Source organism: Sceloporus occidentalis, unplaced genomic scaffold (genome assembly GCF_023333645.1).
Source record: "Sceloporus occidentalis isolate IW3139 unplaced genomic scaffold, rSceOcc1.0.p SCAF_193, whole genome shotgun sequence".
Lineage (NCBI taxonomy): Eukaryota > Metazoa > Chordata > Lepidosauria > Squamata > Phrynosomatidae > Sceloporus > Sceloporus occidentalis.
Window position 1 is genome coordinate 1,308,955 of NW_028317173.1, and position 15,327 is coordinate 1,324,281.

At 35.3% G+C, this 15,327-nt stretch overlaps 1 protein-coding gene across 1 annotated transcript in view; it reads right to left on the minus strand.

Annotated features, from left to right (window-relative positions):
* Positions 1–15,327, minus strand: part of CAMTA1 (calmodulin binding transcription activator 1) — a 527,355-nt gene that overhangs the window by 279,304 nt on the left and 232,724 nt on the right. Inside the window, exon 4 of the mRNA XM_089502107.1 lies at positions 6,782–6,853. Within this exon, the coding sequence (XP_089358233.1) occupies positions 6,782–6,853 (72 nt within the window). The remainder of the gene's footprint in view (positions 1–6,781; positions 6,854–15,327) is intronic.

Below are 15,327 nucleotides of genomic sequence, written 5' to 3' on the forward strand. Positions count from 1 at the left end.
TTCCCTTCAGCCTGGCAGGATTGAGGTTATGATTTTGAAAGTATTGTGGTCGACTCCTTTCTACCCTTTGCTGTGGATATATGAGAAGATGTGATTGTATTGTAAAAATAGCTATCTAAACAGCATGCCTTGAATATCAAGGTCAGTGGCAGAACCCTCTTTCCCGCATGAGATGCACAGCACAGACAATCTGAAAACTCTTTTGATCTTGTGCTTTTAATATGTACATATTTACTGTTACGGTTAATCCACATTAATACAACAGGAATATAAATTCAAAGAAAGAAACTATAATATAACTAGATAGGTAGATTGATAGATACCCACGAAGGGCCAAATGAGACTAGGAAGAAAGGTGGGGAAAGGAACAAATGGAAGGAAGGAAGGAAGGAAGGAAGAAGGAAGGAAGGAAGGGAGGGGTAAGAAAAGGCGCAAGAGAGAGAGAGAGAAAAGAAAGAAAAAAAGGGTGTTAGAAGGAAAGAGAAAGCGGGAGAGAAAAGGAAGAAAGAGGAATGAAGAATGACAGGAAGGAAGGAAGGAAGGGAAAGAAAGAAAGAAAGAAAGAAAGAAAGAGAAAGAAAGAAAGAAAGAAAGAAAGAAAGAAAGAAAGAAAGAAAGAGAAAGAAAGAAAGAAAGAAAGAAAGTGTTACAACGAAAGGAAAAGAAGGAAAAGGAAAGAAGGAGGGAAAGGATGGATGGAAGGAAGGAAGAAATGAAGGAAAGAAAGAAAGGGCAAGGAAAGAAGGAAATCAAGAGAGGAAAAGAATGAAAGGTGGAAGCTGCCATAAGCTAGTGGTTTTCCAAAATTTACTAACATAATATATTTTAACATTCTAGCTGTATTTGCCAAAATAAGCTTTTAGTAGAACTAGGAGTTATTATGTAAATGTACATTAATTACATTAAAATACATAAAATTTACCATAGAATGAACAATAAAAAAACAAATTTAGAATAGGTATGGAGGAAATGAGTGTTACAGAGGGTGTTCGCTTGATTGTGCTCACCTTCACAGATATTCTGTAGCCCGGTAATGTGCCTTCCATTTATTATAATATTTCATTACAGATATAGCGCTTGAGATTCTAGATTCTTCACTATTTTAATCTTCATTATGTCTAAATTGGTTTATATTAAACTTGTACCATCTGTCAGAACTTGTCTTGCTTGACATTAGTCCTGGCTGAAGCCAGGTGTTCCCATACATTTTTTTTTCCTTGACGGCTCTTGATGGAAGCATTGAAATGGAAAGTATAACAGTGATTACATCTTTATAACATTCTACATGAAAGCAATGTATATCCTCTTCAAGTAGTAAGAAAAAAAAAATCCCTAATGAAATACCTGAGAGGTATTTAGGGCTGAGATACTTACACTTCACGGTGTCACAGCCGATTAAATGTCAGTAACACGCAGAAGGTCACAGTTACTCAACCGCAATTATCACGCTCCTAATTTCTGCTTTAAAATATAGGAGTTTAATTTAATCAGCACCAACTTCTTTATAGTAAGAGGAAACTACCTTTGGCTGTAATTCACTGACTACAGACCCTAAAACCCATGATCAACTGGCAAAGGATATTACGAGCTTGAGTTGAAAAGTCTAGCCAGAGATTACAAGTCCACATGTTTTCAAGATGGGACAAAGCCAAAAATTCAAGGTGGATGGCTGGATTTAGTTTTGGTGGCAGAAAACAACCAAACTGGCTAATCTGACGGTCTTTTGGGGGCACTTTTTATGTACTAATTATTTAGGGAAAACTTTACGCACATTCCTGAATTCCCTTACTGTGTATGACTAAAGGCATTCAAGAAATTATGCAAAAATGGGATTTGCAAAAAAACCTATCCTAAATCGTTAAAATCCAAGCACGTGCAGGCTCAACAAAAATAGCATCTTCTCACCTGGCTCTAGGTATAATAGAACATCTATGCTAAGCCTTCAAAATCAATGTATTCAAATATAGTTTTTATTTATATTTAAATAATTATGGAATTGTGGAGAGTTTTACAGAATTACGGGTAATTTTCACTATACTGTGCCCAGAGGGGCTAGACATATCTTGAAAAATCCTATGTACATAAAAGATGGTATAAATGTAACCAGAGTTACTAATTCTTCGTGAAACAGTTCGTGTAGCCGTGAAGAAATGGTGTCTTTTGTTTTATGATTTTTTTTTTTTAATGTTGCACCTCTGACAAAATGATTTTACGAATGTGTCTTTGGGGTGAAAACATTTTGTAAGCATGCTTTGAAATGATGAGCCTAGCGGTCTGCCCTTAGACTCGGAATGCTCGGGGAGATTAAATAGCCTTGTTTGGTATAGCTGGAGTACTGTTTAACATCACTTATATCTCTCTGTAGAGCTGACTGCCATCAGCCCTCGAGCCACACATGAAAGTTGTCTTTATAAACAAACACCCACTTGCAGCTTGCGGAATAACTGCATTATCACTTTCTTTTCTAAAACAAGTCAAGGCCAATTCAGATCCCATCAAAACAACCTTGGATTTCATTGTATTTTGCTGCTTGTTCATGTACCAACCGCTTTGCGATAGAGACAAAACTCACATTCTTCTGCAGACGACGCACTCTCCAGAAGGACCAGCCATTACCAACAAACTTTAGATAAAAACGCAGATCAAAACAAAGAGAAGTAAATTAAAATTAACTTTTAAAAACCCAGAACATATTGGATTTCTAAAACTAAAAATTAAAATAAGCAGTGGGGGTAGCTATTTTTTGGTTATAACCTCAATCACACTTCTTCTTCTTCTTCAGAGCGATTGGCGTTCAACAGTAGGGTAGAGTTGGTCTAAGACTTCCTTTAGCAAGTTATTTTATCACGTTCATTAATCAAAGCAAGACCCACATAGAAAAAAAATGATAATAGAATAAAGAAAAATTTCATTATAAAAAAGATATGAGAATGGTAATATGGACCCCAAAAATTCAGTTGTAAGATAAAAAAAATATTTTACGGTATATAAAATAATTTCAAATGAACGGAAGTGTGATTCATGAAGATATATTTAGTTACAAGATTATTTTGAGGACCCATAAGTATATTTAGTGATCTATTAAAAGTTATTTCTCTGTTTAGATACCGTTTCCAAGTTGCTACACATTGTTTGGTCTATTAGGGCAATGCTAAACAACAAGAATAAATATTTATAATGTTCTAATTCAAACATAGCACAAACCTCCACAACGGCCGATTTACTAAATAGTGAACTGAGGAAACTGATTGCCCAAAAGGGCTGAGAATATACTAGCCAAAGTTCATTAGGACAGTATGGTTGCCCTGGGACCAGCAGATAAGCAAGAGCTGAGCCAAGCCCAATCAGCAAGTTGATCTTGACCTGATCTAGACTTGACATCAGTAAGGTCATGAGTTGACCTTGACTTGCCAGCGAGAGAAGTTCCATGCCAAAACCAGCAAGGACTAAAATACTGTCCTCAATAAGGGGTTAAAGCTTCTGTTCATACTCCTCCTCTCTTCCTGAGCAAGCGCTAAGCCATGTGTTGGGCTTGAGTCAACACAATCTCACCCTGCTATATTGCCTTGTGGATGGCCTTGCACTTCTTCATTATGTTTTCCTACAATGGCTTATCCTCAGCTCAGTAAGCATGAAGTAAGCGATTAACAGCAATCTCATGGCAGCTAACTAAGCACCAAACAGAAGCACTAGAACCCTGTTTCGGGACAAAAGCAGAAGCTTTTTCAAAGATACATTTCAAAAGCTCTTATAGAAATATTGTTGGTGTTATCAGATTACACTTATGTATTTTTCATGTCTCCTTCTGTAAAGCACTTTTTGAATTTCTCTTTATTTCCCGATATCTTATTAATGACTTTCCAAAAATGATTTTCTCTATGATCAAGTATGTTTTCTTTTTTCATTTGTTTCACTAAATTGTTCATGTGTCATAACAAGAGGACAGTGGGTAGACAGCCGGGACAGAGAGCGAGTCATTGCTGATGTGTTATTGTGCAATGAATCTGATATTAGATATGTTGTATTTCAATTTGTACAGTGTGAGTTTGTAACCATGATTTATCAGATGATCTTAAAATAATAACTTTAATCGGACGTCTGCTGCAATGAGTTTTTTTTTTTAATGAAAATAATTGTTCTATAAGAATAAAAAAATCGAAACATAAATATGGAATTATTGGCATTCGGAATATCCAGATAATATTACAGATTACATTATATTAAATATTATTATATTATATTTTAAATATTATTTTAGCACGGACAATGCAATTTCAAATAGTGTTCTTGGCTGGATGGCTAAAAAATGTTGCCCGGATGTCTTAATGTTTTATAAACCATGTGGCTTGTCTTTATGGTTTATTCTTCATTTCCAATTATTTTTTTAATATATTTTTTAAATTGAAGTTCTACATTAAGGCAACGATTTTTTTTTTTTGCTAGAGGGTTCTATTTCAGATATTGGGGGCATAATGGAAAAGAGATGTCAGACGTAAAATTCTTACAACATCTGGGAAATTCTAAATGTTTTGTTAGCTTTTATGATTTTATGCTTAATATTATGGGCTTGTATTTTAGGCTGGTTGATTATAGATATGGGTAAACAGTTAATTCTTGTATTATAATGAGGTTTCTAATGCCCCAAATTCTTATTTTACACTAAATAAAATATGTAATAAAATAAGTAAAATTCACCTAAAGCTCTATTGGAACTCGTATTTAGCACATGGAACAATCGCCAATCTTTAAAGTGGAACGTATCAAGTTAAAATTACAATACAATAGGATTTTCTTTTGTGTTATAAAGCAAGCACAATGGTGCAGCATTAGAAACTGCATTACACTCCTGTGACTTCAGTTCGGCTGTTATTACAGATTTCTCAGCGCCTGTGGGATTGGGAACAATAATACTGGTTGTGGCCATTAACTTTCTCTTTTGTGATTTTACATTTTCCATTAGGTTTCAGTGCATTTTCTCTGGCTGGTAGCACTGGGGTGTGGAGATGACTTCAGTGAGATATAACACACAAACGTGTGACAAGTTACCACGCAGCAGAACTGGAATGTAATCCACTGCTCAAAGACAATAATAATAATAATAATAATAATAATAATAATAATAATACATATTTTATAAAAAAATATATATTTTATATTTTTAGGAATGTGATTTAAGTTTTTGTTTTTCTTGTAGATTGAAGTTCAATTGAAATGCATTTTATGTTTTGTGTTTCTCTTTAAATATATATATAGGTGTGTATATATATATATATATATATATATATATGTGTGTTTGTATTTAGTTAATAATAAGAAATTTTAATTATGTTTTTAGTTTAGAGTACAATAGTAAGTTAGTGTGGTCCTTATTTTAATGTGAATTAGTAAACTTATAATCAAATCAAATTGGTGGACAAAAAACATACAGATATGGAATCAAATGGTTCTATACGATTTGTAGCGACAATCAAAACAGGTTAGTGTCTAAAAATGTCACATTAGAGAAAAAAACAGACTACTTATCTATGAAAACATTTTGAGTTGCATGCCATTTTAGTTAACTTTTAGGCCCGTATGGCATGATGAGTTACGTGATACACTAAATCAAATATTTTGCCAAGCATTCAATACGCAAAAGGCAAGATAACACAACAAAATCTCAATTTATTTTCCTCAAAATTAAAAAGATGAACAAAACATGTTTGCTAGTAAGGTTGCTCAAATCTTTTCACCGCTGTGAGAAGGCGCTTGACTAGAGGATGCGCCGAAGATGTTATATGTGGAGAAGATCATATATATATTAAATATGTTTTAAGAGATTTATCAAAGAATGTTTGCATTTTCTTTATTAAAAAAACAGAATTCTAAAAAAAAACTAGAAAAGCAGAACAGCAATATGCAAAACTATAACTTATTTATGCATAACGTAATCACACATTTTGAATATAACAAAGCATTATATTTTATTGTTTTAATTATTAATTCAATTTTGACTTTTAACTACATTTCACCTGTTGACACCATAAAATAGAATGTCACAAACAAAATGCCACCCCCGAAATAAATTGCTTTCCCGGATGCAAAATGTATATTAACATTTCACTCACTCACTATGTTATTGTGCTGGAATGCTCTTAATAAATTCTTGGATAGGATGTATTAGTTTCGGAATCAGAGGCCTGCATATAAGTTAAACAATCCAATTTCACTAAAAGACACATTATCGAGAATCATAACGAACCACAATTATGACCATCATGACAATGACCAGTCTGCATTTACATATCTATCTATATATCTATATAAATGTGTGTGTATATATATATATATACATACATTCACACATACACTTGACCTAAAACCACTGCTCAATGCAACGCAATGAAACCAATTTCAAAACTAGACATCAACATTAGCCAGAATACCAATTTACTCCTTTATAAACCAGTAACACTGAAAAGCAGGGCTGAAATAGACTTTAACCCCTCAAGGACAATAGGCAGTCCCTAAACCCATTGAAAACAATGCAGTTTGAGCCTGTACATGTACAGGCGTTGTCATTAAGGGGTTAAAGAAGTCAGTGAAATGTATACCATTCGTTCCCATCCTTAGCCCATATCACCAAAGCTTTGATGATCCTCAACTCCTGTTTTACCTACGCCCGTCCCATAGGAGTGCTCAGAATTAAAATCCTGTTTAGGAACACCCGGAGTGAAAATCCAGCCCAACGGAAGTGTTGCAACAAATATTGGCAAGTGTAGCAAAGTTTTGATCACTTTACCTGAAGAAGCCAGTAGCACCGCCGGTGAAAAGTTGGGATAATTGAGGAGTGAACGTAGCAGCCGTAGAGACACTAGAATAAAAAAGTATCATTAATATGATTATTCAACATAATTCATTCAACATAATAATTCCACTCATCAATACTACCATGGATGCTTTGTAGGGATCACTCTTTATAAAACTCTTTATAAACTCTTAAGGGCCAATCGGCGTCTATGCATACCCTCATGTAAAGTGCTCCCCTACGCAAATTAAGTCATGTTCATTGGCATGTTCTTCAACGTTCTTCATGAGTACCCAATATGGCAATTTAGGCTGGAAGTTTAGAAAACCCAGAAATTCTACATTTTGTCAAAAAAAGATATAATCTGCTATTTTCTAGGCAAAGACAAGGCAGACAACGCCAAATGATTTGATACGGATACTCTATATATACGCAAAAAGTATTTCTTCTGGGGTGTTCAGAAAAATAATCTCATGACCTTCAGTATTAGACATAAGTGGCAACATGAATTTATAACACAGACATATATTCCTTATCATAAGCAAGAGTTTATTGAGCTGGTGCCCTTTCTCCTCTCAAGCTCAATTTCCCTAAAGAATTTCAACTTGCGATCTAGATTAAACTTGTAGTTGAACAAACTTGGCTTTTCAAATTTTGTACAGGAAAATCATTAATCATAACTGGCATTCCTCATTCCGCTGCTTTTGCTCAGGGTAAATATTTCAGTCCAGCTGAGATCGTTGCATTCTAACTTTTAATTGAACAAGGTGTTTTAGTTCTTTCCTTAAACATTAATGCGATTTGCACAAAAAAAAAACAAAAACCCAAGATTCCATGGCACATGTTCATTAGTCGGTTAATTGTAATATAGCTTTGGGTGTTCTTGGTTCCCAAGCCCTGGTTTGCAACAAATTGCAGAATATTCAGTTATCATATTAAGAGAACGAACAGGCTTTCAGGCTTATCCAGATCTCAACAGGAGCGATACGGATCCAAGAAGTTATTTGGCTTCTAAAAGAAAAAAATCTGAGGCTGAGCAACGTATTTATAAATAAATATATATTGGCCAGTATTTCTTCCACTTATTCCATGGAGGAATCCCCAAGGGCTTTGACATATTAACAAGAATAAACTGTTTTCTTATTATCAATATAGAGATGGTTAGCCTGTGGAATCATCTGCACGGATTTTTCGTCCCCCCGAGGGCTTGTCAGTGCAACTCAGTTCATTACTTAGAATGGTTACAAATCGGGCACAATAAGAACGTTCTATGCTTAAACAACAAATAAAAATTACAACACAAATGCATTGCATATGGCTGTGTTGTACTGCAGGCATTACTTGCGTTCTATATCAGCCATGTCCCATTCATTGTGACAGTGCCGAAAACATACTATTTATAAATATATGGTTTGTTAATATGTGAAGATCCAAACCAACATAGCTGTGCTTTGATCAAAATAATGGATCACTCACGTCATAGGGAAATATGAACCTTAACATAAATTATGGATGCAAAGGTGGAGAACTGAATTGCCGTATTGATTGTGTATTGATTATCAACGTGCTGTTAAACACAGAGGTAAGTCCCCTTACTGTGGTCCATTTCTTAATTAACTTGCAAATGGAATGTAGGCTCCTGGGGTCCCTGTGTTTTTGGTACCCACAATGTACAGTAGTAGGGAATCTCATCGCCTTAGGCAGCAGTCAAGGTTACCTATATGGTGGGGCCAGACCTGGCGATCTTGCCAGTCACGTGAAACCAAGAGATATTTCTTCATCAGACAATAATGGATACATTTCAGATTCTACGTAAGGAAGAGATACTAAGAACTATAAAGGTCTGCCATCTTCCTTCAGAGACAGTCATAGGGGAAGAAGCAACGGAGATCCTAATATCCTCTGATTTAGGATTCTACACAATTCGGCTATAAACCATATTCAGAAATAGGTCCCTTTACTTTTTATTGAGTTTTCAATGAAAAAAAACAAAAACAAGGAAACCAGGGTACAACATAATAAGAAACAAATAGGATAGCAAAATAAATAGGTCCCTTTAATTTCCATTAATACTATCCAAGTGTAATTATTGGTTAGGTTATCTAATGCTACAGTTTACGAAACAAATGTTAATTTGCCTATGTTACCTCGATACAACGAGGCAATGTATAAAACTATATTGATTTTCCTCCGTGGTGTTTTTTTTTTGTTTTAACATTTAAAATCTATAAAATGAGTAAGTTACTATTTGAAAAATGTAAAGTCTTTGTGGGAAAGCGGCATGATTCACTGGAAACCATTAATATAATTACACTTAAACATTCCCCACCTCCATCTGCTCCTCCACAGTCTTATTTATAACTTGAAAAATGCCAGGTTTGATTTATCTGTGGATTCTTATCTGGCTGTCAGATGTAAGGACATTCGCATGTAGTATCTATTATGGTAAACACACTCAAAAATATTGATTATCCCGAAAATGCACATGACAAATCATATTTCCATCTCCCCCCCGTGGGGTTTCTTCTTTTGGCAAATGGCATGCATGGGGTAGGAAAGCAATGATTTTTGGAGAGAACAAGAGACATCTTCAAAATGATAGCTCTTTGGTCACTGCTAACATTGAATTGTTCCCAATTATAAATATATATTTACATATATATTTATATATATACATATATATATATATATATATATATATATATAATTTTAATTAATATTGTAGGTTGTCCAACCTTTGCAGTATTTAAAGGGGGAGACTGGCAACATTTTGCAAAAGTAAACTTTTATTGAAGCTACCAATGGCCCGCCTGCCTTTAACAAAAGGGGCAGCTGCTTAGGGCCACATATTCTCAAGGGTCCATCCACAGCCGGTTGTCTTTCAATAACGTGGAGGTCCACTTTGACTGTGAAACTGAGAAACTACAGGGAGAGGTAGATAAAATTAAGGAGAATATATTCCCACCTCTCCCAAGTTGGTTTGTTCCATGGGAACTTCCTGTCTAGAGTTGTATACCAGTGAGTGCTTCCTGTGATGCGTACATCGGCTTGATACATTCCTGCCTTAGTGTTGTTACTGTATCTTAGCTGTTTGGGGTGGTCGCAACAAACAAATGTGCTTCACACTTTTATTCATTTCTAATGATTTAGTAATTGGAACTTGTAAATAAAATATTGCTAAATGAAATTAAGCTTCAAAAAAATGAAAAAGGTTGTTTTCGTATTTGTCACATATGTAGAAAAATTTGGGTGATACACAACACCTTAGATTATTATAAACTATTCAGAACCTGATGTGATTTGCGCACACTTTGGAAAGTTCAGGTTTCATAAAAAGTTTCTATTAGTCACACGGCGGGTACTAAAGGAACACATTTACATACATAAATTCATTACCCTCCTTTAAAATGTTTACATCGGATACAGCAGAACTTTATAAATCTCATTCTGACGAGGTTGCGGATCAGACAACATAATCATATATGAGATGTCCTGAAACCAAACTTGTAAAAAAAAAAGAAACATTTGAGGAGATTTACTGTGCTGTTAACATTTTAGAATGTGATTTGCTGAGAGTCCAATAAACCCATATTGATAAAAATATGTCTAAAGCTGGCATCCAAAATATCTAAAGAAATATGCAAACGGCTTAATCAATGGGCACATATCACATTTATAAGACAGTCATTTCTGGGTCATATCTATGAATAATAATAATAGCAAAAAATGAAACTGTCAAAATCTCACAAACCTAATGAATCTTTTTCAAGTAATATGAATAAAATGGCAAAATGTGGCCTTTCATCAGCGACCATGCAGGTGATGCGCTGCTAGGGAAGAAGCTTTTTGCTTCTCCCTCTTGAAGGGTTAAAAAAGAGAATAATGGGTATTTTTCTTCTAACATAAATAACGTTACTTAATGTGTCATTACCTCGGTATTAAGTTGTCTTAGTGCTTCCTGCATGGTAAGGACTAGACCCTCAACCACCGACTAGATCAGGGGCGTCCAACCTGTGGCCCCCCAGCTGCTGCAGGACTACATCTCCCATAATGCTAAGGGGCTGGCTGAGGAGTATGGGAGATGTAGTCCTGCAGCAGCTGGAGGGCCGCAGGTTGGACTCCCCTGGACTAGATTGTAAGCTCACAAGAGCAGGGCCTTCTTCTCCTTTTGTTCCAGTTTGTTATTGTGTGTGACCTTAAATTATCCGCGCTACAGAATCTGCTGGCGCTACATGAATAAACGTGATGTAATGTAGTGATACGGGGGACTAGCTGTAGAAGGGGGAAGCCATATTTCTTTTTTAAAGGAAAGTTTTGTGGATTCAGTAAAAATACAAAGGAAGCAGAGAGGTGAAAGAATTTAACAATTTATGAAATGCTCATAAAACTGTTTTCCTGATTTATTTATAAAATTCTGTAAAATTATTAATGAATTATAAAGTGAATGGGGGCATATATAAATAAGGAAGATTGAGGCTATAATAGTTAAAACATCATGTATCATTTAGAAGAAATTCTAAAAAAAATAAAATAAACATATTTTTAAATATTTTATTGTTTTATTGCTATAATATTATTTTACTATTTTGTTTACAAAACAATTATGAATATATTCATATCTGCAATGGCTATTTTAGAAAATATTCCTTTACAATTTATAAGTGTGATCTTATTTAAAAAACAAACAAACAAAAAAAAACGATATCATTTGTATGAGTTTGTGATGACAATTATCAAATATGGCGATGTGTATATTATTTCCTTAACATATAGCCACAAAATGCTGTATATTAATAAGCACAATGCCACGTATCCAATATCGTTACCGGCCTCTTAGTTAAATAATGTCTAGTTCTCCGGCTGCATGACTGTATTCCAAACTACCTACATAATTTCGTTAGTATCAACCTGAGGTTAGCGGCAAACAAATTAATTGTTGCCCCAAGCGAAAGACATTGGCTTTATAACTCCCTCTAATGACTTCTCTTTCAATAATTAGTGTTAACAAAATACATTTTAATCTGATTTTGCCTCTGGTTTTGTTCTGGTAAAAGTCATTCTTTATAGAGTTGTATACAACCATTGCATGGGGGGGGGGCAGATTAGATATACCCCTATGTTTTTATCCATAGAGATGGAGTGTGCCAGACTAAGTAAGAAATCCCAAGAGATTTTCGGTAGAATTAAAAGGAAGGCTGTATCATGGGGCAATAATGTCTCAAACATAAAAATCTAACTTAAACGCAGTGGTGATAAACACAGAAACATAGAATTTAATGGCAGATCGGCCCCATTCGCCCGTCTAGTCTGTTATTTTTCCCCGATGTAAAGACTTAGACCTTAACCAGTCGTTGGTCTTGTCTTAGATTCAGAAGCTATATGCCTATCCCTTTCCCTCACTGGATTAACCTCTACCACTTCTGCTGGGAGACCATTCCACTTATCTACGCCCCACTCCATAAAGTAAAACCATTTGACGTTATATCTAAGACTCTAGTTTACGGTTTGGACCTTTTGATGATTACAGGTGGGATAAAATCGACCCAAATTTTATCGACCCAAGTGACATCAACAAGAGGGTATTGGCGGTTTCCACCTGCTTCCATGGTTGCCTGCTTTCCCGTGGGGGTTGTCGTGGTGGTTAGGTGTTCCAAATACATATATTGCACAGGTCTTCTGAATACAAACGATATTTAGGAGCTCAACACTTGGAAAATTCCAGAAAATGAAATCTTATGCAAATACAGGAATTTAAGCATAAAAACTGAGTTCCAGAATGCCTGTAAGGCTCAAACCTGTTGTAGAAATAAAGGCATATGACCATTAGCATCATAACATACACTATAGAGGGGCGTTTTCATGTGACAAAAACAACTAGGCATTTATTAACCTCCTTTACTACACTAATGTAATGTTACACAGTATTTCTTAATCTACAAGAGCGCCAAATCCCAGTGTAAAGGAGACTAAGGAGCTATTTATATGCGTTATATATGTTATATATTTAAATCAGGTTGGTAAAAGATAAACACCTCTCATGAGAACAAATAACAAAGTTATTTTTATAGCGGAGAAAATTGGCAGGATAGATGGGATGAGTAATTCTTATCTTTGTTTCTATTTTAAAATACAAATATTTGACAATCTCGGTAAGTCATTCCATAATTTAAATTATTACAGATGGTGAGAATCCTAGCTAAATGTGGTGGATTATTGTTGACCCGTTTACCGACTCAGCAGCCTATTTCCTTCCGTAAATACAAAGCATATTTTCGAATTGGTGAACAATTTCGATACTCTGTGATTGACAAAGATTTTAGTTTTGTGGGTACAGAAGATTTATACCGTGTGCTAATATCAGTCCAAGCTGGCTATAATTGTGCAGGGAGATCTAAGCTTCTTCTATCATCAAGCAGTTAACATTGTATTTTAAATGACTTTATGGAATTTCAATGTGTCTTCTACCCATGACGACTGGAACTGAAGGTTTGTGGTTCCAGTTTATCATGGGAAGCTGAATGTATAACGTTGGAATAGAGAACTAATATCTTGTTTGTTTTTGTATCCGTGGTACAGGTATGAGGCTATCCCAAAGTTTAAACAATAATGTCTAAGGTCTTAAAGGGTGCGCGCGCCAAGCAAATCCATCTTTCTAGTTTCTGGCCAATGCTTGATCAATGGTGAAGATACCAGAAATGTTGACCATTCAGCTCCTTATTTCTGACTTCACAGAACCTGTACATGCAGATTTATTTTGAGCTATACCTCAAAACCATCACACGGATATTAATTAAGATGATTTCATGTAGACAGATTTTAAGTTCTTTCCATAATAAGAAGTATTCTCTTTTAAATATGAATAAGCCTATAGATCCGTTACAGGAAGAGAATCAAGATTAGTACTTCACTGGAGATGCTGAAATACGTCTTCCTCTACTTTGCTTCTTTCAGCACTTCATCAGCTTTTTCTTTTACTTCCTTTGGGGATTCCAGAAATAGATCAAGAGGTAGTGAAGGGCTTTTCCTATCTCAGTCTTGAGTGAATTAAATTTGTTTTGAAATCTAGACATTTTGGGCCTGCTGACAGGGAAAGATTTGGGTAATATCGGTGATGCTCAGGAACAATCTTCATAAAAACGAGTACAAAAATAAATGAGGTAATAAAAAAAATAGACCTAACGAGCTCATAATTATAAATCTAGAATGTATTCAGAATTCATCTGGTTAAAACATAACAAAGATCCCGTGGAAAGCCAATATGTCGGTTGTACACCAAATAAACTTTAAGCAAATGCTTGAAATGCTTCAAACTTACATTGCCACCACCGAAAATAGGATTTCAGCCACAAAAAGTTATTGGTCTATAGTAAAGCTTTTTAAAAAAGAATTGAGAGTTAAGTTTCTGTGTTAATAAAGGTTTCGTAATTAATAATACATTCTAGACAGACAAATGAAAAAGCCATCATCATGAAGAAGAAAATGGAAAATCACAGAGTACTAATATTATATAACTACCCTTCTGCCCTTCTCTGCTTTTCCATACTTCATTACTATTATCACCTCTCAATTTATCACTGTTTCCTGGACTGATTCCATTATCCAAAAGTTCACTGTAAGAATATAAATATTGCTTTAAATCAAGTTTGCAGCTTTATCAGCAACATAGACTTTAAAATTATGGTCTATAACTCTACCTTTCAAAAATTTTGCGAAGCGTAGATATAAACTATGAAAGAAAAAAAAAAAGGACTTTGACGGGAATATGGTCCAGGAGAAATGTTCCTTCTAATACAAACACACAAAGATGTAAAGGTTCTAGCATTTGTACAATACAATAATTGGTGTCTAAGACATGAAATGAAGAGAATCCCATGGGCTTCTCTCAGTCTTCCTGTGCAGGTCAACCTAGTTGCAAGCAGCTCCATGTGGTCCCGATCACATGAGGAAGCCCGTGTAGCTGTAGCCACACGTAGGGCTATGTAACATACCTGACTACTGCTAGCCTTTGCTCAGTTGTTCTGCTACCTTGTTAGAGCTCCTTCACATTGACTTCACTTCGCTAGAGCTCCTTCACATTGACTTCACTTCCCTAGAGCTCCTTCACATTGACTTCACTTCTCTAATTTTGACCCTTACTCGTACACTTGATCTTGAACCTCAGCTGTCTGCCCTGACTTTTGGGCTATGTTGACTACCCCTATAGTCTCACCTTTTCCCAATACTTTTCTTTTTGGATTAATATTGCTGTGGCCAGGGCCAGACTGTGGATGACTAAGCAGGCTTGACACTTTAAGACCAGTGGCTACCAAACTACATCCATGCTGCTACTGGCTGGATACTCTCAACTGCATCTTTAGTCCTTATACAGAATGTGGCTTCGCATATCCAACTGGCAGCCCTAATGGCCACCACTCCACCAGATATCGCGGTATGCTTCCATGCCACTGGGTTTCTGACTGTTCCCAGAATCCACAGCCTTATAGATTCATTTTGTAAAATGTTTTCCCGAAGTGACCCTATTTTTAAGTTATAGGTCCAAT